Genomic DNA, 25,281 nt, shown 5'->3' on the forward strand with positions numbered 1-25,281 from the left:
GTGTAGTGTTAGGTTTAATTGTAACTTAGGTTAGGATTTATTTTACAGGTAATTTTGTAATTATTTTAACTAGGTAGCTATTAAACAGTAAATATCTATTTAATAGCTATTTTACCTAGTTAAAATAAATACAAAGTTGCCTGTAAAATAAATATAAATCCTAAAATAGCTACAATGTAACTATTAGTTATATTGTAGCTATATTAGGGTTTATTTTACAGTTAAGTATTTAGTTTTAAATAGGATTCATTTATTTAATTAATTTAATGATAGTGTAGTGTTAGGTGTAATTGTAACTTAGGTTAGGATTTATTTTACAGGTAAATTTGTATTTATTTTAGCTAGGTAGTTATTAAATAGTTATTAACTATTTAATAACTATTGTGCCTAGTTAAAATAAATACAAAGTTGCCTGTAAAATAAATATAAATCCTAAAATAGCTACAATGTAACTATTAGTTATATTGTAGCTATATTAGGGTTTATTTTACAGGTAAGTATTTAGTTTTAAATAGGATTCATTTATTTAATTAATTTAATGATAGTGTAGTGTTACGTGTAATTGTAACTTAGGTTAGGATTTATTTTACAGGTAAATTTGTATTTATTTTAGCTAGGTAGTTATTAAATAGTTATTAACTATTTAATAACTATTGTACCTAGTTAAAATAAATACAAAGTTGCCTGTAAAATAAAAATAAACCCTAAGATAGCTACAATGTAACTATTAGTTATATTGTAGCTATTTTAGGGTTTATTTTATAGGTAAGTATTTAGTTTTAAATAGGATTCATTTATTTAATTATAGTAAATTTATTTTGTTTTATTTAAATTATATTTAAGTTAGGGGGTGTTAGGGTTAGGGTTAGACTTAGGTTTAGGGGTTAATAACCTTATTATACTAGCAGCGACGTTGGGGGTGGGAGATTAGGGGTTAATAATTGTAGCTAGGTGGTGGCAATGTTAGGGAGGGCAGATTAGGGGTTAATAAAGTTTATTATAGTGTTTGCGAGGCGGGAGTGCGGCGGTTTAGGGGTTAATACATTTATTATAGTGGCGGCGATGTCCGGTCGGCAGATTAGATGTTAATACTTGTAGTTAGGTTGCGGCGACATTGGGGGGGCAGATTAGGGGTTAATAACTATAATGTAGGGATCAGCGATGTTAGGGACAGCAGATTAGGGGTTAATAGCTATAATGTAGGTGGCGGCGGTGTCCGGTCGGCAGATTAGGGGTTAATACTTGTAGTTAGGATTGCGGCGATGTTGGGGGGGGCAGATTAGGGGTTAATAACTATAATGTAGGGGTCAGCGATGTTAGGGACAGCAGATTAGGGGTTAATAGCTATAATGTAGGTGGCGGCAATGTCCGGTCGGCAGATTAGGGGTTAATATTTGAAGTTAGATTGAGGCGACGTTGGGGGGGCAGATTAGGGGTTAATAACTATAATGTAGGGGTCGGTGATGTTAGGGACAGCAGATTAGGGGTTAATAGCTATAATGTAGGTGGCAGCGATGTCCGGTCGGCAGATTAGCGGTTAATACTTGTAGTTAGGTTGCGACGACGTTGGGGGGGGGCAGATTAGGGGTTAATAACTATAATGTAGGGGTCGGTGATGTTAGGGACAGCAGATTAGGGGTTAATAGCTATAATGTAGGTGGCTGCGATGTCCGGTCGGCAGATTAAGGGTTAATAGCTATAATGTAGGTAGCGGCAGTGTCCGGTCGGCAGATTAGGGGTTAAATAATTTTATTATAGGGTTTGCGATGTGGGGGGGCCTCGGTTTAGTGGTTCATAGGTAGTTTATGGGTGTTAGTGTACTAAATGGGTGTTAGTGTACTAAAACATACCGAATTTCGGAACCGAATCGAACCGAATAGAACCAAATTCAGCCGAATTTATTCGAATCCGAATAAATCCGAAACGAATTTATTCGAATCCGAATACATCCGAAACAAATTCATTCAAATTTTGCCAAATTCGATTCGATCCGATCCAAAATTGGAAAAGTCTGAATCGATCCGAACCGAAAACGAACCAAATTTTTTAGCCATGCACATGTGTACTAAGCAACTCCTCATTCCTCCCTGATGATTGATGTAAGCCACTGAAGTTATGTTGTCTGACTGGAACCTGATAAACTTGACCATGGCTAACTGTGGCCAGGCTAAAAGAGCACTGTAGATCATTCTCAGTTCCAGAATGTTTATAGGGAGAACAGACTCTGAGTGAGTCCAAACTCCCTGCACCTTTAGGGAGCCCCAGACTGCTCCCCACCCCAGAAGGCTGGTGTCTGTTGTCACAATCACCCAAGATGGTCTGCAAAAGCAGGTTCCCTGGGAGAGATGATCCAGAGACAACCACCATTGAAGAGACTCCCTTGTCTCCTGTTCCAGAGTTAATCGAGGAGACAAGTATGCATAATCTCCGTTCCATTGCATGAGCATGCTTAATTGCAGAGGTCGGAGATGTAGATGAGCAAACAGGATGATATCCATTGCTGCCACCATCAGCCGTATTAACTCCATGCACTAAGCCACTGACGGTCGAGGAGTAGACTGAAGGACTCGGCAAGTATCTATAATCTTTGATTTCCTGACTTCTGTCAGAAAAATCTTCATGGTCAATGAGTCTATAACGGTTCCCAAGAAAATTACTCTTGTACATGGGACTAGGGAACTCTTTCCCAAATTTACCTTCCATCAGGGTTCTCAGGAACGATAACACTATGTCAGTGTAGGATCTTGCTAGTTGAAATGATGGCGCATAGACTAGAATGTCGTCCAGATAAGGCGCCACCCCTATGCCCCTTGACCGAAGTACTGCCAACAGAGACCCCAGAATCTTTGTGAAGATTCTGGGAGCAGTGGCCAGGTCCAAAAGGGAGAGCCACGAACTGGAAGTGTTTGTCCTGAAAGGCAAATCTTAGGAACTTGTGATGGTCCCTGTGAATAGGAGCATGTAGGTATGCATCCTTTAAATCCACAGTTGTCATGAACTGACCCTCCGGGATTAAGGGTAGAATGGAACGAATAGTTTCCATCTTGAAGGACGGCACTCTGAGAAATTTGTTTAGACTCTTTAGGTCTAAAATTGGTCTGAAGGGTCCCTCCTTTTTGGGAACCACGAACAGAAATGGGAACAATCACTCCCAGGGCAACGAGGTCTCTTTCACAATGTAAGAACGCCTCTCTTTTTGTCTGGTCTGCAGATAATCTTGAAAGAAGAAACTTGCCTCTGGGAGGAAAACTTCTGAACTCCAATTTGTATCCCTGAGACACTATATCTATTGCCCAGGGATCCTGAATGCCCCGAACCCAAACCTGAACAAAGAAGGAAAGTCTGCTCCCTACCAGATCCGGTCCTGGATTGGGGGCATGCCCTTCATGCAGTTTTGGATTCAATAGCAGGCTTCTTGGATTGTTTACCTTTGTTCCAAGACTGGTTGGGTCTCCATGTAGGCTTAGATTGCTCCCGCTTAGAGGAGGATAAGGAAGAATTTCCCTTGAAATTTCAAAAGGAACAAAAATTAATCTGTCATCCCTTTTGTATGTTTCTATTATCCTGAGGAAGGAGATGACCCTTACCTCCCGTAATATCAGAGATAATTTCTGTCAGGCCAGGTCCAAACAAGGTCTTCCCCTTGTAAGGAATCGCTAGAAGCTTAGACTTAGATGACACGTCCGCAGACCTAGACTTTAAACATATGGCTCTGCGGGCTAGGACTGAGAAACCTGAACTCTTAGCTGCCAGTTTAATAATCTGAAGGGAAGCGTCCGTAATAAAAGCATTAGCTAGCTTCAGAGCTTTTATCCTCTCTTGGATCTTCTCCAAAGAAGTCTTGATCCTGAGAGATTCGGACAAAGCATCAAACCAATATGCTGCTGCACTAGTGACTGTAGCAATGCACGCAGCAGGTTGTAATAGCAGACCTTGGTAAACCCTCTAACTTCTTGTCCATAGGATCTTGGAAAGCACAACTATCCTCTATGGGAATAGTGGTTCTCTTGGCTAAAGTGGAAATAGCTCCTTCCACCTCTTCTTAAAAATAGAGGAGGGAGAAAAGGGAATGCCTGGTCTCTCCCACTCTTAGTACTGATCTCTGAAGCTCGCTTTGGAACTGGAAATACATCTGAGAAAGAAGGAACTTCGAAATATCTGTCTATTTTACTAGACTTCGCAGGGGCAACCACAACCGTGGAGTCACAGTTGTCTAAAGTAACCAAAACCTCCCTGAGTAACAGTGTTCTAGCTAAAACCTAAAAGTTACAACCTCTGAGTCCCTCAGAGGCAATGAACCTTCGGAATCTGAGATTTCACCCTCCGATGAAACAGCAGTACCCTCCTCTTCATGGCCTTGGGAGGATACCTCCAAAACTACAACAATGCATCAGAACTTACTGAATGTCTGGATTTCCTTTTACATTTGCCCTGCAACATTAGGAAAGCAAACAATGCATCAGAAATTGTAGAAGACATGAGAGAAGCAATGTCTTTTAAAGTAACTCCAGCATGAGCTATAGCAGAAGTGCAGGGCACTGCTTGTGCGGGCGGTACATTTTGGGATGCTTGGGGAGAAAGCTGCGACATACCTTGAACCTCATCATTAAACTCTTGGACAGTATCCGCCTGTGAAAAGTTTTGCTCAGAAAAAATCTTTTCCCTGTAGTTTAAAGTCCTCTTTGGAACATACTGAGTCACAAAAGTATAATTATGCAATAAAAACTTTAATTTTACCTAAAAAGTTTGAATGCAAAAACATTACTGTTCCTTTAAATTTAAAAGAGCAACTTTTTTACTGCACAGTACCAAAACGTACCCATAGGGGCGGAGCTTGGCCGCACTGAGTAATGGCCGCGTGTTAGAGAAGCTCCTGGGCCCTTATTCCCCAGTCGGGCACTAAAAGATAAACATGTGGGGGGCAAATGTAGTGTAAAGCAAGCGGATGGAGAGGTGATCACAAAGAGACCATCAAATCACAATAAAGTGGATCGTGAGCAGCGGCAAACATTACTGAAGTGCATAAGAGACCTGCAGCCAGTGGCATCACTAGGGTTGGTGTCACCCGGGGCGGTATCTCATGGTGTCACCCCCCCCCCACCCCACACTTAATTTTTTTTTTTTCTAATGTTACTCCTAAATCGTAACTCCCATATAACACTGAATGTAATAGCAATAGTAGTGACATACACCTTCAAATAATACATGAAAAAAAAATAATTAGAAAGATAAATGTTTTTTCAAAATGTAAACTTTACTGAAATAAATTAAATAACACAAAATAAAACAGGAACAAATACACTCCCATGCCATGTGTAACTGTAACATTAAACTTTACTGAAATAAATTAAATAACACAAAATAAAACAGGAACAAATACACTCCCATGCCATGTGTAACTGTAACATTAAACTTTACTGAAATAAATTAAATAACACAAAAATAAAACAGGAACAAATACACTCCCATTTGTAACAATAAACTTTTCTGAAATAAATTAAATAACATAAATAAAACAGGAACAAATACACAAGTATTTAGTGAACAGCTCAACTAAATCAGAACTTTTCTTTCCTGGCCTTCAAAGCTGCGAAATTGTTAATCACTTCATGGAAATCAATGTCTTTCGCTAAATCACTTTCAATGGATAATATCGAAAGATCAGAAAGCCTTGACTGTCCCATTGTAGATCGCAGATAATTCTTAATAAGTTTAAGCTTTGAAAAGCTCCTCTCACATGAAGCCACAGACACACAGATTGTCAGAAATAATTTTAGGCTCAGTGACAGGGTTGGAAGAGATTCTATGAAGTCCCATTTAGCTATAAATGTCAAAACTTCTAATGTTGCCCAGTCTTTGACTTCTTCCAGATCAATCTGTGCTGCTTTCAGGTGCCTTCTCAGCCTTGGTATTTCAAGCAAAAGCTCACTCTCAGATACCTCATCATAGAAATTGGACAGTTTTGGAATGGACACCTTTAATTCTTCTTCAGTGGCAGATATGAGACTCTTAGCTTGAACTGCCTCAAACATGCCTGCTACTTCCATGATGGCTCTTGATCTGTTTTGGATTTCAGAATGAAAGCGATCAATGCACTCAAGCGTCCCCCTCTTATTTTCTTCTTGCAGACTGAGTCCAGCATCTCTTGCCTGCTCCCCTGGCATCCTCTTCTTGAACCTGGCTCTTCTCTCTACTGCAATTCCATATTCCTCAGATTTTAAAAGAGCCTGTTCAATTGCATGTTCCACTAGGCGAATACGTTCCTCCTACAGAAAAAGTCTTAGCGTCTCTAGCTTTGTCACCACTTTGTCGAGACTTAAGCCCTTAGTCTGCAGGTACTGCTGTGCATCATTAACTTCCTGAAGTACATCAGACCAGAAGTACAGGTAGCACAGAAAAGTGAAATCAGAGAGAGCATTCAAAAGAACTTGTGCTGCTCCTCTTGTCTCCAAATTTTCATCTGGATCACAAAGATCTCCAATCGCCTCTACAAACTTATCAAATTTTTCTTTTACTGGCTTAACTGCAGCATGATGAGCACTCCAGCGTGTTGTTGATAGCCTTTTCACTGACATTCCAGTATGGTCAATTAATACATCCCATCGATGGGTGGAAGCAGAAAAGAAAGAAAACATTGTCTGAAGAGTTCCAAAAAATGTCACACATGATGCATTTTCAGCAAAAGAGTGCTGCCCGCACAAGTTAAGTGAATGGTCCACACATCCATTAAAAATAGCTTTTTTGTTCTTTTCCTTAAGAATTGACTGCACACCTCCATGTTTTCCAGCCATAGTGGCAGCATTATCATAGCCCTGAGCGCGGCACATCATTATGTCCAATCCATCACTTTCCATTTTTTTGAGAATTTCAGAACTGAGGTCAGCAGCTTTTTTCCCCTTTAAAGGGAAAAATCCTAGAAATACTTCTTTTACTTCAACTTTCCTATTGCTGATTTTTACATATCTGATCACTTTTGACATCTGGTCAGTATGGGATATGTCAGGTGTGCTGTCAAACATGATCCCAAAGTACTTTGCAGACTTTATCTCCATGACAAGCTTCTCCTTCACATGATTTGCCAGGACCCTTATAAACTCATTCTGAGTTTTTGGTGCAAGATATGAAACCGATACTTTAAGTTTACATGTGCTCCGCTTTAATCTAATTAGGTGCTCTTTCAGTACTGAATCATATTTTGAAAGCATCTCAACCATCTCAAGAAAGTTCCCTTTATTGAATGAAGATTCATCTTCCTTGTGGCCACGGAATGCCAGATTCTGTTTGGCAAGAAACAATGTGATGTCAAGCAATCTGTGCAAGATGTCCCTCCACTTTTTCTTCTCAATTTCCATCAAGGCAATATTTTCGGCATCAATGGTTTTGTGCATTTTCAGTCCTGCTGCCAAAGTTTTCCAATTTTCAAGGCAACGTAGGTGATCTTCAGATGTCTCGTGGTTATGTACTTTCGGGTTCAGTTTCCACCACTTCTGAAACCCAGTCACAAATTTGGATATGGTATCTGTAGCACTAATGGCAAACAGTCGGCAGCAAAAACAGTATAAATTCTCACTGACAGGTGAGTAAACCATCCAAGATCGCAGAATTTTCTCGCCATTAGGTATCATCTTGTAAAACCACTCTTTTGAAAGTTGGCGCACAGCTCCCTTTATTTCAGCTTTTGCATCTGGCCTTTTCACAACACTGAAAGGACCATCTTTATTCTGAAAAGAAGCACTTCCCTTTTTGATGATTTCAACCCGAAAATGGTCTGGAACTGGTATCTCCCAGAAAGAAACATCACTTAAAATTTGCAAATCTTTCTCCTTAATGGCAATCATCTCTTTTACAGTATCATGGCTATGGCTAGAGTCACTTTCAGCACTCTCTTCTGCTTCAGATTCTGCCATTTCTGCTCCTTGCTCTTCTGCTTCAGATTCTGCCATTTCTGCTCCTTGCTCTTCTACTTCAGATTCTGCCATTTCCACTTCTTGCTCTTCTGCAGAATGCATGCTAGCAATGGCATCCGAAGAATCAGCTATATCAATCGGAGACTCACAAGCAGTGTCTTTAGATGAACCCTGGCCATCATCTGGTCTTTTAACATACTGAAGCATGGATCCAGCAAGTGTTTTGATTGATTTAGTTCTTGCCTCTTTTGCTTTTCTTTGCTGGCATCCACTTGGCCTCTTTGATTTATGCACTCCATGTGGCATGATAGAATATTCCTGCAATAATAATGAAATATATCCTATTAAAGCAAACAAAATGGCTTTTTCATTGATGTTCTACAATCTTTTTAAATGTCAACTGCTTTGTGCACCAAGCCCAAGGTGAATCAAGGTGGGCTCTCAAGGCTTCAGGATAGTCTTGAGAAGTCCAAATCACTCATGACCTATTATTTTTTGGTATCTATCCTTCCTTTGTTGAAAGAGCAACAAAGCACTACTGGGAGCTGGAGTGATATGTGCAGCCACCAATCATCAGCTAGCTCCCAATAGTGCATTGCTGCTATTAAGCCTATCTAGGTATACTAGCGAGTAGCAATTCAATAGAAAATATGAAGACAACAAAGCAAATGACATAATAGAAGCACATGGCAAAGTTTTTTAAATTTATATACTTTATCTGAACCTTAAAAGAAAAAAAAATGGGTTTCATACTTTCATATCTCTGTCAGGGTTTGGATGTAGGGACATGGTATATATGTTTTCCTAGGAATTCACCAAAACGTCTAAACAAATGCAATAGTGATATCATGTTTACACCTATATAGACCACTGGTTAATGAAACATATCCTCAGTGCTCAGGCCTCCCTTACAGGCCAGATTTTTAGGATTACCTTGGGTGAGAGCATGTAAAATAATTGTAATCAGCTTATTATTTCACCTGTGCTCTAGTTCACATATCCTGAAAATCTGGCTTGTTAGGGTGGCATGAGGACACGTTTGAAACCAGTACTATAGACCCATAATTATGATAATAGCCCAATGGCAACATATAAAAGGAACATCAGTTTTATTGCATTCCAGAGAAGCAGGGTTTCACCACTTGGATAAGCACAAGATAAATTGAACAGAAAACATACGAGCATAACAAGAAAGCTGGAGAAACTAACAGAAAACTCTTGCTTGTATGCAACTCAATTGATCACTGGCTGATAAGGACAACTCCCAAAATTCCACAAGCATAAATAAAGCATTAAAAGTTGCCAAATACATTCTCATATTCTTTTAAGATGCATTTAGAAAAAAAAAAAACACACTATTCAATCAGAACATGCTGTGATCTTATCCAAGATGTCATCACAGAAAATGCAGCATGTGTGCAGAAAGAACATGACACATGCAGGAACTAGTGCTGCAACTTTGCTGTGCTGTTTAGGAACACCTAAAAGACTGGTGTCAGTGGTGTAGTAGATTTCTCTTTAAATCACAGATGGTATTAAGTGTAAGTATACAGATCATGTACAAGCAATCACTCAAGCACTGCAGTCAGGTCTGGCTGTAATATAATAATATTGCAGGCATCTACTTCTCATACAATACAAGTGACAGCTGTGTGAAGCTAGGTAGGTTGGTAATGTGAGCAATACAGGCCTGTAATAATTTTGCACTTAGCCTCACGAAATATTTGATGACATTTTAAGAATGTTCCGACTGAGTGCAGTAATATATTACAGGCCTGTATTGCTCACATTATTTATTTCAAGTTAAAAAAACAAAAATTCACTAGTCACATATGCTGCATTTACTATGCATGTATGCCTAAGTTTGCAGCACAAAAAAGACTGCAGCACAAAAGGCCACAAAAAGTCTGAAAGTTTATATTTTGTGAATGACTGCTTGTACAGTATTTAATGATGGCCTCACTAAATATTTTAGGAAATGTTAATGTTCCTGGATATCATTAACGACTGTAGAAGCATTCACAAAATATAAACTATCATTCTGACTTTTTGTGGCTTTTTTTTGTACCAGTTATAGTCAGAAAAGGAAAGAAATATAAAATACAAGTTATTAATAAGGAAAAATAATGGGGGGAACGGAAAAGAAAGAAAACAGTGATACAGGGATTAAAAAAAACAAATAATATTTTAATACTCTAAACAGAAAAAAAAGCAGATGGCAAGGATGTCATTCTGAAATCTATATTTCAAATCTCAGTGCAATGATATCCATGGTGGTAGTCTAATACATAGAACCAAACAGATTAAGATGTGAAAAATGTATGTGTTGCACTTGCAATACATGATTATATAGCCGCTGCCCTCTAATAAACCATTTCCAAATCATACACATTTTAAATGGTTTGTTAGCTTTTACAGACTACAGCCAAATCAAATGACAAATAAAGCCCAAGCAATTAGTAAATACCAGAAACAACACCATAATGCTTTTTGAACATTTTGTATATTCCAGCCATGCATTTTTGCAATACAGATTCCAGCCTTACAGCATTTGTCTGATCTCTACTAAGACTCTACATGGCAGCAGGCATGCATGATGCATAGTAATATAATAATATTACTTTATGCATGTCTTACTAGGGACAAATACTGTAAGGCAATATTTATATGAAGCATAAAGCAGTAAAGCTAGCTGAGGGCAGTGGGAATGATTAGGGCCCTCTCACCCTGATCCTACTGCCCTCACATTTAATCTATTTACCCCTTTAGAAGTGAAATCTATTATCCATAAAAGAAAAACTGATAAGATGGAACTTACGTTCATTTAAAGGGACAGTATACTGTCAAATTGTTTTCCCTTAAAGGGACATTAAAACCAAAAAATTTATTTCATAATTCAGACAGAGAATACAATTTTAAACAACATTCCAATTTACTTCCATTATCTAATTTGCATCATTCTTTAGTTATCCTTTGTTAAAGAAATAGCAATGAACACGGGTGAGCCAATCACATGAGGCATCTATGTGCAGCCACCAATCAGATGCTACTGAGAATATCTAGATTACATTATCTCTGCTATATCCCACTGGGAGTGAAGTTTCTTCTACTTGCTGTGTTTACAAAGCTTATCTAGTATAGCTTGGACCACAAACTTTCAGCATAGGTAGGGATACCACATGCTAAATCAACTATTTCAAATGCAAATATAAGGGTAAAGGAGCTACTTGTAAACAAATTAATAGACTCCAGCAGGTAAAGTGGATCATTGGGAACAAATTAAAGGGGAGAACATTTTTGAGTAAACTGTCCCTTTAATCATCCATCTGTATTTTGTAATTAATTGCATTTACAAACATTAAGAACAGCAAATAAATAATTAGTTTAGTATTAACACCAGAGGTCTTTGATGCTATAAATCTTACTTTTATTTATTTGAATATGATAATAAGCACACAAAACATAAATACATTTATAAGACCTTATTAATGGGAGAAGGGGCTGGAAATCACTATTTAATTACATGCTACAAATCTACAGCTTAGTTGACAGTAGAATTGCACAGATTAATCATTATCTGCCATTCGACCATCAGCACCAGGCAGATATTCCAGTTATTTGTCCCTGGAACTTGGAAGTAATTTTACATCTTAACATTATTTTCCAGCATTTCCTTAATGGAAATAAGGGAGATTTATAATTATAAGACCTCCTGGACATGAATATCTGTGTTCCTGCCAGTGCGTAGTGATCATCATCCTGATGCAATCACTGAACTGTGCAAATACTAACTCCTCCTGACCTTTGGCAATGGCACGTGGCACCAGCAAATTATCTAGGGCATTACTAGGGACCGGGGTGTGTGTGCTATATGCAGTTGCACCCATTCGCTGGCTACTGTACTGGAATGGATTTGTAAGTTTCACAAAAAGCACAAACTGAACCAAGCACCAAGTGGTCAGCACAATAATAAACCTACATGATGATCCAAGCATATGCTGAGGTCTAAGCAAAAAGCCATTATATAGCAAAAACCAAGCCCATTGCAGTTTTGCAGGGTTCCAAAGGGAAATACTTAGCTGGGGAACAAATAATTCATATTTCATTTAATTTAGAATTGCTGGAGAACTGGCAATGTATGAAATTGTCTTAAAAATCACTTTTTGTTTTTCAAAATAATTGGTATTTAACAATTTCCTGTCAGCATTGAATTGCACTATAAGATGTCTGAATAGTTGGTTCTATGGGAATCTTCAGGTTAGTGGGAATGAAAGGACTTGGGTTTTAACATCAGTGATCTTCATTTATCATCATGTATGTCTGATTTATGTCCACTGTCTGAAAGTTTCAACTATTTAAAAAGAATGCCTTAAAGCTTATTTGACTTTTAATGAGTATAATATTAATAATTCCTGACAGTGATCATCATCTTCTCTTCTATTTCTATTTCTAATCTGTCTCTGATCTGAGATCAGGTGAGGGTGGGGAGGTGGTCTGGTGGTCTACACGGTAAGATACACTGAGTAATCAGTATGTAAGACAAAAAGTCACAATCGATTGAATCAATTACAATAATTAATTACAACGATGTGTATTCATTTTCTTTTGGGCAAGCCTTTAAAACGTAAATATTACTATGATCACATTGCTTGACAGTTTCAGTAAGGCTGGCCCTTTAAATAATTGTTATCAAATCAATAATCCTTCCTGGAGGTTGCATTGCACTTCCAGAGGATTTTTAAAATCCTCTAGAAGTGCAATGCAACCTAATGACAGAAACACAATTCAGTGCCTCTGGGGAGAGAGATTTCTTTTTTACTGACTGGTTAAATGCCTTTCCCAGGAAGGATTATTGATAAGTTAACAAAACAATTATTTGATAAGATTAAAGGGCCAGCCTTACCCTTACTTACTGAAACTTTCAAGCAATGTGATCATAGTAATATTTACATTTTAAGGCTTGCCCAAAAGAAAATGATAATGAATACACAAATCACAATCTATCACATGTTGTAAGCAATAAAGCAATTGTAACTGATTCAATGAATGAATTTCAATCGATTGTGTTGTGTGACTTTTTGGCTTACTACTGATTACTAGTACTAGTACTCAGTGTATCATACCATGTAGACCACCAGACCAGTCACCAGACCACCTCCCCACCCTCACCTGATCTCAGATCAGACAGATTACTAAAGAAATAGAAGATCAAGATGATGATCACTGTCAGTCAGTCTGTCACACACCGACATGGACATGATCCGACACCCCCGCACACAGCACTGAGATCATGAAGAATGATGACACACACTGACAGTGACAGACAGTGACTTACTTACCCTAGTTACTAAGTTCACGTGGTTCACTTGGCACTTGGCGCCTGCTGCTGCCTACAGATGTGTCGCAGCACGTCGTCCCGCTCTCGGCTGCTCCCTCTCTCTCTATAGTGACGTCGTCTTCCTCCTGAGTCCTGCGCATGCGCAGTCACTAGTGTTGTGACTATTTGCTCCTCCCCCGACTTAGCCTGCGCCCTGTTCATCTCCGGTCACGTTCCTACTGGGTGGTGCTGCATGTGAGTCACTGTGACTGTGTGTCAGCAGCCAGACATTGCTGAGGAACGTGACCGTCTGTCTGTGGCTGCATGTCCTGCCCCTGCTCCTCCGACTAGACTAGAGTGATGATTGATTCTACAATCTACTGAGTGAGTCTAGTCTAGTGACTCTAGTCTATAATGGAGTAGTTGGAGTAGATTGATCACAGTAGTCACTGACGTCACGGTTACATACGTTGGTTGTTGGGTCACTCACTGTCACTCACACGGACGGACGGAGTCGGACCCCCCCCCATGTACTATTACATTAATAATTAGTTAAGTAATACAACAACGCCACACAATCACTATTCAGAAATAAAAAGTTAAACATTACATTTACAAATTCAAATCAAATACTATTTACTAACACAGCTGCTGGTGGTGGTGTCACCCCCCTTTATGGTGTCACCCGGGTGCGGGCCGCCCCCCCTCCCCCCTAGTGACGCCACTGCCTGCAGCCTAAAATAACAGAGAAGCAACAGATCAGAGTGAGGCAGAGATCACCGGAGGGCTAAAAAGAAGCAGCCAGAGAGAGAGGGAGGAGGATCGCACACTTCGGAATATTAGAGCGGCTGGATCCGCTAACTGATCCCCACCGGAACATCACTGCAGGAGAGTGAGGTGAGCGCAGGGCCGACACACAGCTTGATCACGGACCGCACGGCTCCCTACATAAGAACCTCAGGGTATGGTAGGATTTAGACGTATATTTTCAATTACATAAGCTGGCCATAGAGAGAGAAAGGGCAATACTGCCAACTCAAAAGAAATTTTAAAACAAAAAAAGAAAGTTTAAAATGGGTAATTGAAATTGGGAAAAAAAATTTCATGACATTCTGCATCTAAAGATATTAGTTTGTTTTCATTTTTTTGTAAATATCACACGCATGCTAATAGTCCTCAGATCAAAATATATATATATATATTTTTGCTATTGCCAGTATATTATTAGTATATATATTCATATAATAATTTTTGGCTATTTTTAATTTGGGACTTTAGCATTTTTGCGTGTTATTTTTCTAAACTTCCCCCTAGTCAGAAACAATTGAATTTTTAGACCTCACACTAACTTGGGATAAAAAACACACTATCTCTACTTCTACCTATTTTAAAAGTGTAGATTGTAATAATTTTCTTCACTACACCAGCAATCACCATCTACAGTGGAAAAATAACATACCGTTCAGCCAATTTTGTAGGATTAAGAGGAACTGTAGCTCGACAGAGAAATTCTATGAACAATCATGCATCTTAATACAGAGATTTGAAGAAAAAGGCTATCCCTGGGAAATTATAAAAAATGGTTTTGAGAAAGCTTTCCAAATAGATAGGTCAAAAATTCTTCAAAATAAGAAAAAACATACAAATAGTAAAGATCTGGTAAACAAACAGGAACAACCCTACTTCGTAACCCAATATAACTCTAACTTTAAATCCATAAAAAAAGTGCTACAGAAACATTGGCCAATTCTATTAAAAGATCCCATACTAAAGAAAAATCTAAAAAATACTCCTAATGTGGTATATAGGAGAGCACCCACAATAAAGCAATCTTTGGCTCCTAGCAAAGTGGTGATCTCTAAGAGATCCATTGTAGGGGGAATACAGAGAAACCCAACAGGTAGGAAGGGGATTCACAAATGCGGCAAAAGAAGATGCCACATGTGTGACCACATAACCCATGGCGTTAAAATAATTAAATCTCTCTCGGGGGGCGGAGCTTGGCCACGAATGAAGATGGCGCACACTGAAAGTGCTCTGATACCTGAATGCTCTCAGCACAAGCTTAAGCACGACTAACAGCCTAGAAAACACCAAAATAACCCTGCTATATGTAAGAACCCTAAACCGGGATCGAAACTAAGCCGTTTTAGGACCATAGGGGACAAAGTGGGAAGAGAGGCCTACAGTGAGGGCAGCCGGCGACCGCAGAATACCTCCTCCCGCGCCCTGCTAAACCCTATCCTGGTGGCTCGCTAACGGGGACTATATAAACTCCAGCAGTATACGCCGCTACAGGTCCGGACTACAACAAGAAGCATAAACAAAGACTCAAGCGGGCGCTTCAGCCGGGGGTCTACACCGGACTCTATTCAGCTGCGACTGGCGGAGCTGCGTGATGTGGTGAGGCCTGAACTCCCTCCTGTGACCTTACCGGAGAAAATAACAATATCGGAGACAGGATTACAGCGTGGAGAAGCTGGTGAGGCGATCGGTGAGTTGCATCTCAAAACACGCAGCGCACGTGGGCTGTATCTGGGGCACATGAAAGGCCTGGGGCTAAAACTGGCACTAGCGTATGCATACCTTATTAGAAGCCTGACAAACCACTAACAGCGCACAAGTCCCATAAAAGCCCTCATTTTTTCTTTATGCACAATGATACTGTGCTACTTAAAATAGACTTCCACTCTGATACTATTGCGTACATCTCTATCAAAACACAGGCCCATAACGAATCAGAACACGCTAAGTGTTAATTACAGCTATGTCCACTAAGAGGGGTAATAAGCCGCCTAAAAACCTGCACTCCTCCAATATGGATAATTACCTGATACCATCAGATTCAACTCAAAGCTCCCAGAAAGACTCACTAGGTTCCAAGGGGCAGCCTGAAGCAGTTTCCACCCAAAGCATAGAGCACAGGCAATATGATTATGTCACCAAAGATGATTTAAGACACTTGTCATCTAAGAATGACATAAAGGATGCCATAATGGAGATGAGAAACATGTTTGGTGAGCTCAAAAAGGACATTGCTAATGTAGATCACAGAGTGACACTAGTTGAGGAATCGCAAGAGGCACTACGCTCTGATTTGCAGCATAACACCAACTGTATAGGGTCACAAGAAACAGCTATACTGAATCTGACTGAGAGGATCGAAGATTTAGAGAATAGGAGTCGACGGAACAATTTGAGGATAAGAGGTGTTCCAGAGACCGTGACTCCAGCAGAAATAAACCAATATACACAAAGACTCTTTAAATATATTAATAACAGCCCAGAAGCTGAGGATATACACATTGAAAGGGCTCACAGAGCTTTGAGACCCAAGCCTCCAGCCAGGGCCCCACCCAGAGACATTATTGTTAAGCTTCTCTCATATAAGGATAGGGAAAGTATACTCAGACATGCTAGAAACAGACAACCTCTATCATATGAAGGAGTGGAAATACAGATCTATACAGACTTGTGCCCGGCAACTCTGCAAAAAAGGAGGGAGCTGCGCTTCCTCACATCAGCACTCAAAGATCAAGAAATCCCGTATAGATGGGGTTTCCCAACCTGTTTGATAGCATCCAAAGATGGAACCACAGCTACATATAGAATACCCTCCGACCTGCCAGCTTTTAATCAGGCCTTGGGAACGCAGATTAGACCATTGGGCCCGGCAGCGGAGCCTGTCCAAAGAGGCGCTGGTCACATGGAAGCCGGGAATCTACCACAGAGAAGGCCATTCTAGGTCTTTGCTGGCCTTTTCACAAAGACACACCACTTACATGCTAACCAAGGCATGATTTGTGCCACACTCTGCGGATTACTTGTGCTGAACCTGACCTTCGCAACAAGCAGCTAAGTATATGTATAATGTATAATAATACTGCACTTGGCTCCCGAGCCTGATGGGACATAAGTTTTCCCTTTTCCTTTTGATAACATAACAGTGACTTATCTGTACTTGATCTGATACAAAGGAACTGCTTAAGAATCTATGCAGGCCATTGTTCATATGGCCACTACTCTGTAAACAACTTTAGCACTATTACTGTTTATAATAATAAGAACCTTTTGAATGTTCAATTACCCTACGGGGGAGATGTTGAGATGTTACTGCTCTACTGTTCAGCCCTACTTGTGGGGTTGCTGCTTGGCGCACACACACGTTTCCCTTATTAGCAATAACTCCAGACAGGTCGAAACTCCTAGGCCACCACGCCATGATTCAGGTGACTGACTTGTACTGCGGAGGACATTAAATTTAAATCTATGCACTGTCCCAAACTCACCGCCTTAAATTCCGTGACTAACACCATAATGAACAGGGCATAATACACAGACACCACAACAGACAGCAGAGACACTGCATTACGAGCAGACATACAATACTACTGTATCCTGAAATGGGACTACTCCCCACAGCACCATACTGAATTCTAAGGTCGATACTAGCCATGCACATTTTATCTTTTTGCCTTGACTGAGATATTTGCAGCACAGTAGAACACACGGAGCATTGCAACTGCGCAGTTATTATTGATCTCACTGCACTACTCAATGATATGCACTCTGAATTTGTCTATGTTGTTACTGAATGTTTGGTACTATTTCACACTTTGTATGATAATATTGAAGTGATCCACACGTGTTTGATCTGATATAATTGGACTGCCTCAGAACTTACGAGGGACGTAGGTCACATGGCCATTACTATGTAAATAATCTTAGCACTGTTACTGTTTATAATACTATGTGCCTTTAAATGTTCAATTGCCATATGGGAGAGATGCTGAGACTTCACTATTGCACTGTCCATCCTACTTATTGGGGTGTTGTCTGGCGCGCATACACACTTTCCTTTTTGTAATAACCCCAGACAGGCCGAGACTTCCAGACTACCATACCCAGACTTGGGCGGTTGGCTTGTGGTCCTACGGTAAACACTAAATTACAACCTAAACACCGCCCCAAGCCCACCGCCTTACAATACAGGATTGGCCCAATACTGAACAAGACATAATGCACTGATACTACAACGGACAGCAGAGACACTATACTGCAAACAGACGCATAATGCTACTGTATCCCGACGTGGAACCGCCTCCCACAGCATTACACTGACTTTTTAGATGGCAATAGGCATCTACAATTTACCTTCTTGCCCTTACTGAGACATTTGCCACACAGTCGACCTTACAGAGCTTCGCAACTGCATGGTCGTTGTTGATCTTACTGCACTATTCAATAATACACACTCTAAAAATGTAAATGTTATAACTCAATGTATGGTTCCATCTCACACTTTGTTAAGAAATGATTGGGAGATGTGTACACTTTGAGCTGTGGCGTGGACCCGGGGGCAGTCAGATACACCACCACATCCTGATTTGAATAGGAGACATGAATCACCGACATTAGACTTATTAGGCTCAAACACTAGCCCTATTACAAGAAGAATTAGCCCTCTATAAAGATATCTTTTAGACATTAGAGGTGACTTGGACTTGCCTGACAGGGACTGACGGGCTGCGCTGGCTCTGACTTAGACGCAAATTAAGACGCATAGGAGTCAGCTTGAGATAACATCCGATAGGGTTGGCCCCAATAGACACAAAATGAGCCAAATCCACCTGGTGGTGCTGGCTGCCCCCTGGGTCCTCACAAACTCACTGAAGATATGGTGAGCATCTTTTGAGCAGATATCAGCTGGTGTTACATGAATATGTTATTGTTGTTAAGTTTATTTTCATTTAGTTGTGCTTATCCATAAGTCATTGAATCTAAGTATATTTTTCATTGCTGAGAGCATGAAGGTTACTACCCTTCTGTTTGATTTACTCTTGTTTAAGTAGAGTTAACCTCTACGCCCTTACTGTTCTATATTCTTTTATTCTCTATCCTACCTGCATCTATATCTGAGCAGGGATCCATTCCCTTTCTCTTGTATTCCCACCTAGCCTCTATTCCCCCTTGACGACTGTACTTTACCATATTCTACTCACCCTTTGAATCCACCTATTTTTACTTTCCATTCCTGACCCCCCCTCCCCTTTCCTCCCCTCCACTTTTCCCCTCCCCCCCCCCCCCCCTTTCTCCCCAAATTTTTTTTTTTTTCTCTACCTGACCCTCCTAACCCCAGTGAGCCCTTGACGTGATAGGCTGCAAAATGGGGAGCACTACCGCCCGCTCCATAGACCTTATCACAATGAACGCAAAGGGTCTTAATAGTCCTGGAAAGAGATCACTAGTTACTAGAGACCTCTGGAGAATGGGCGGGGACATAGTGTACCTCCAGGAGACACACTTTTCCAAATTTAGAGAGCCAAAATGGTATAACCAAAAATTTCCAGTAGCCTACTTTGCGTCTGGACCGACCAAAAAAAATGGAGTGGGAATTCTTTTTGGAGCAGGTGTGCCCTTCCAAATGGAGCAGATCGTCAGAGACCCAGACGGCAGGTTTTTGATTCTGGCGGGCACCTTATACGGTAAGAGAGTAACATTCGTTAACCTCTACTCCCCAAATGTGGCGCAAGATGTCTTCTTCAAAAAACTAGCAAATAGAACCCTGGAAACCCCAAAAAGGGATCGTTTTCATGGGTGGAGACTTCAATATCTCATTTTGCCCTACCTTAGACACGTCAGATGGCTTGTCTAGCACTCCACACAAGGTGATGAAACAAGTCGCCAGACACATGAGAGAAATGGTTCTTCATGATGTATGGCGCACATTACACCCGACCGCCAAAAACTACACTTTTTACTCCCATCCTCATGGGAAATATACCAGAATTGACTATATCTTTACGGACCCAGCAGGGCTATCAATCACCACTAACAGTAGCATCGGTCAAATTACCTGGTCAGACCACGCACCAGTAAAATGTACCATCAGCTGGCCAGATGTACCGACCACTCCATTCATGTGGCGACTAGATGAGTCCTTACTGGACGACCAGCTGCTTAAAAAGAAACTTGATACCACCATTGAAGAATACTTCCGCCTTAATGCAGGAGGCGCCTTGGCTAACACCACGGTATGGGAGGCACATAAGTGTGTCTTACGGGGAGTCTTAATTAAGCACACCTCGGCCCTCCGTCGGGAGCAACGGGCTCGCTATGACACCCTGCTTCAAAAGGTGACACAGGCAGAATCTCTACATAAAGCGTGGCCAGCAGATAACGCATTGCAGACAGTGCTTGCTGACGCAAGATCGGCACTATTAAGTCATATCCAGACTGAACAACAAGCTAAGGCCCTTCAGCTTAGGCAATATTACTTTGAACAAGGTAACAAAGCCGGAAGGCTTCTGGCAAGGGCATTAGTGCGCCAGAGGCTCAAAACATATGTTTACGAGATCGAAGATCGTGATGGTAATAAGCACTATGATGGCTTATCTATTGCAGATACATTTAGGTGCTTCTATGAATCTCTATACAACCTGCGTATCACAAAGGTGGAGAGCCCTGCTCAGGCATTCGTAGATAACCAGGAAGGTAGTATATTAGAATTTCTAAATAAAATTGACATGCCAAAATTGACACAAGAAGAAGCGGATCATCTTGAAGCTCCATTCACTCTAAAAGAGATCCAGTTGGCTATCAAGCTCCTCCCGGGGGGCAAAAGCCCCGGCCCGGATGGGTTTAGCATGAGATACTATAAAATTTTCTCTGACAAACTAGCACCTCAGATGCTCCAGATGTTCAATTGCTTACCGGAAGGAACGGCTTTACCGAGCTCCATGCTGGAGGCATACCTTTCGGTAATTCATAAACCAGGGAAACCTGAAAATCAACCTAGTAGCTATAGGCCGATCTCACTCCTTAACGCGGATGTTAAGGTTCTGGCAAAGGCCATAGCTAATCGTCTCTCCAAACTATTACCAAAGCTGATCAACACTGATCAGGTGGGATTTGTCCCGGGTAGAGAGGCCCGGGACAATACCACAAGAGTACTGCAATTGATATCCTACGCCCAGAACAACTCAGTGCCATTGGCCTTGGTCTCTACGGACGCCGAAAAGGCTTTTGACCGGGTCAACTGGCTGTTCATGCGACACACTATGAGCAAACTGGGATTCGGTAGTGGCGCTGTGAATACAATCTTTTCTTTGTACTCTACACCAAGTGCTAAGGTAAGAGTCAACGGCACGCTATCCGAGCCTTTTCAGATAACTAATGGAACGAGGCAGGGATGTCCCCTGTCCCCCTTATTATTCGCTCTCGTTATGGAGACACTAGCTTGCAAAATACGTAACAACCCCGACATCTCTGGTGTGGTGGTCGGTAGACAAGAGCATAAATTGGCCATGTACGCTGATGACGTCCTGGTGATATTGTCTGATGTATCTGCCTCCCTATCGACATTGCTAAAGGAATTTGCTGAATTTGGGAAAGTTTCTGACTTTTTGCTTAACCTAACTAAGTCAGAGGTCATGAACATAACTGTGCCAGCTGAAGTCTTCCATGGGGTTGGTTCCCTCTGCCAACTTAAAATAGCAGAACGACATTTGAAATATCTTGGGATCTTCCTGACCCCAGTAGCAACAGACAGTGTGGAAATAAATTACAAACGGATCAGAGATGCAGTGGTAGAGGACTTAACCAGATGGAAGAATAAATCCATCTCATGGATGGGCCGCATCCACGCAGTCAAGATGAACATACTGCCTAGGGTCCTTTATGTAATGCAGGCAATCCCTCTCCTGTCAGCAGCACCCCTGATCAGCCAGATTCAATCAGAAATAGAAGCATATATCTGGAACGGCACTCGACCGAGAGTCAACAAAAAAACAATGTTCCTACCTAGGGACAGGGGAGGAGCAGGGGTCCCTTCACTGAGGACATACTTCAGGGCAATACTCATCCAAAGGCTAGTCCATTGGTGCCATAATAAAACAGACAGAGCATGGGTGGCATTAGATTGCGAAATCCTGCAGAGGGGAAATGTAGGCGCACTCGCATGGATATCGGTTGAGAACCGACCATCCCTACTACGTAAATACCCCCTATTGGGAGATGTGTTTCGGGAATGGGATGCCCTGGTTAAACTAAATAATCTCATCTCCACTGCCCAATCACCAGTGACACCGGTTTTTGAAAACCCAGACAATGCTCTGGTAAACAAAACTCAGTACCCGAAACAACCATACACCCTGGCGGATGCAGCAATCTCAAATGCTTTCCATGAGGGGAAGATTCGGACTCAAGAAAGCCTGAAACAGTGGAATCACTGGCTATTCTCCTCGTGGTTCAGGACTGCGCAGCTCCACCATTACATAAACGGCCACGGAGACACCACATCTCTCACAAGAGGGAAAACTCTCTTTGAATCCATGTGCACTATGGCACAGCCGCCTGGCCACCTGATATCCCAGCTATACAAGCTACTTCTAGTGAGCAGCAAGGAGACATTGCCTTCCTATGTGGATGCCTGGCGGGCAGATTTTGACTCCGACATCACCACAGAGGATTGGCTAGCGATATTCAACAAAGCCAAAAAAACCTCAGTCTCTATGAGGCTACAGGAAATGCATTTTAAGTTCCAAAGCCGGTGGTACTTGACCCCACAGAGGCTCCGCAGAATCTACCCGCATGCGTGCGGGGACTGTTGGAGAGGCTGCGGAGAGGAAGGGACAATTATGCACATATGGTGGACTTGCCCACGACTTAGTGTCTTCTGGGAAGGGGTGTTTCAGGAATGTAGTCGGCTGCTCGACATCATCCTACCACCAAACCCAAGATACCTACTGTATCACGACCTCCCTAAGATTGTGGTGGAGACCAAACACAGACTTTTCCTACTGATGCTAAATTGTGCCAAGGGCCTGGTCCCAAAACATTGGAAATCTGTACATGCTCCGAGCCTTAGTGAATGGAAGAATGGAGTTCGTGATCTGCTTGGTTTGGAACGGTACCATTACCTCAAAACTGGGAAACTGGAGACACACGAACATATGGTTCTGATCTGGGAGGGCAGGGGAATCTACTAGCCCTCCTAGATGAAGTCTGATCTGGTCAAAACGTAGCTGTTCCTCCTGGGGGCGCGCCTACCCGGTTTACCCTAAAGGAGATCTGAAAGTTCCCATAATATAAAAACACTGGAGGTTGGATGTAAGTCGCCTATAATTTGAGACCCGCCCCCCGCCCCTCCCCCCCCCCCCCTTTTTTTTTTCTCTCCTTCCCCCCCCCCACCCCTTCTCCCTCTCAACCCATAACTCCTCTATTTCTCCCTTTTCTCTGTCTTCTCTTTCTGGGGTATGAAGTAATACCCGAATATTCACAAACATTTACAAGCCGAAATGTACACGCACTGTATAATGCTATGAGCCTACATATACACAATGAGTTAAAAGAGTAAGAAAGAGACACTCTCAAACTACTGTTATTTTTGATTACAATATGTTATAACCTGAAAGTATTATTTTGCATGCAGTGTCTGTATTTCTTATGAATGTTTCTTCTTTGGATTTATGTACTATACTCATTCAATAAAGCTTTTTTAAAAAAAAAAAAAATAATAATTAAATCTCACACTACTGGGGAAACTTTTTCTATTAAAGAATCACTGACATGCAGCTCTTCTTTTGTAGTATGTGTACTATCCTGCAAATGCGGGGTACGGTACTTGGGACGTACAACACGAAAAGTACGCACAAGGTGGAGCGAACATAGTAGGAACGTAAAAAATAAATGCACAAAACACAGTGTATCCAGACACTATATTCAGGAGCATAATGGAGAACACTGTCCCTACAGTATTACCCCATTAGAAAGTATCCCTGCATCCAACAAATATAACAGGTTCACCAGATTACGCCAAAGGGAAACCTTTTGGATTTTTAAGTTTGGATCTCTGTTTCCAAATGGGCTCAATGAAGTGGTAGATTTAGCAGCCTTTTAATATTGTATATTTACTTAGCAGAATATAACCAGATATTAAAATAGTTAATATTGTGGTATATACTACAACAGTAATACATCATCCCCAGCAGACATTTGAATTAGGATTTATTGTTCATTTTTATTTTTTTTTATTTTTTATTTATTTTTTATATATTTTTTACAACTAGGCCCCCCGTTTTTATGCCTACATTTGTCTGTATGTAATCTAGGTGTATATTAATTAATATATATATATATATATATATATATATATATATATATATATATATATATATATATATATATATATGTTATAATGTATTGTGTATGCCATTCACACATATACATATAATTTTATAATTTTATTGTGTATTTTATTAGTATAAGGGTATTCACCCATTGAATGAGAATACTGTACAGATAGAATCTGTTTAATATAGGTTTTAGTTAAATATAAATAATGGTCATCCCTATTGGTATAATAATCATTTATGTGAACATATATGTGAGTTTATTTGTTTTTTATATATTTTTATACTATTCACGCCTCTATTGGCAGGTATCTGATGTTTCAAAAGATAGGGCAACTAGGCACATGATCATTACCAGAGGTGTGCTAAACCACTATGAGTGAAATGATATTAAGATATCACTCCTTTGAATATACACATTAGTTCATAATGGAAATATACATTTGCACTGGTCACATTGTATATTAAATTACAATTATATGCACTTTTTTTCACACATGCCAAGTACACGTATCACAGTCATCATATGGATGAACACTTCTTATTGTTTTCGGTATACACAGGGCTTCTTAGTCCACAATTGCAAATAGACACGTTATTATAGATCCATAAGAATCACGCTTTCTTTTACCAGCTATAGTTATCTATAGTTATATATAGCAATTTATTAGTATGTATGCGGCATATTTATAATTATATTATTTAAAAAAAATTCACTATTTATCTAATCCTTTTAAATTTCCAAATATGGGTACATATAAAATATTGGAAATTAATTTTTCACGGAGATCCAATAAAAATATTGGTGTAATTTTACTCATCTTCTAGTCACGTACACATTTAGTATAATAGGGTATTATAGACCACAGCATGTAGTGCACAGCAGAGTCTGTATACACAATCACCATAATTATGCGTGTTACAA

The 25,281-nt window shown here is 40.5% G+C and overlaps 1 protein-coding gene across 1 annotated transcript; it reads right to left on the minus strand.

The window, feature by feature from the left end:
* Positions 1-6,266: 6,266 nt before the first annotated feature.
* LOC128639035 (zinc finger MYM-type protein 1-like) lies at positions 6,267-8,213 on the minus strand. The gene has a single exon (XM_053691177.1). It carries the CDS (start codon positions 8,211-8,213, stop codon positions 6,267-6,269), a length of 1,947 nt encoding a protein of 648 aa, XP_053547152.1.
* Positions 8,214-25,281: the final 17,068 nt, after the last annotated feature.

Source organism: Bombina bombina, chromosome 8 (genome assembly GCF_027579735.1).
Source record: "Bombina bombina isolate aBomBom1 chromosome 8, aBomBom1.pri, whole genome shotgun sequence".
Taxonomy (NCBI): Eukaryota; Metazoa; Chordata; class Amphibia; order Anura; family Bombinatoridae; genus Bombina; species Bombina bombina.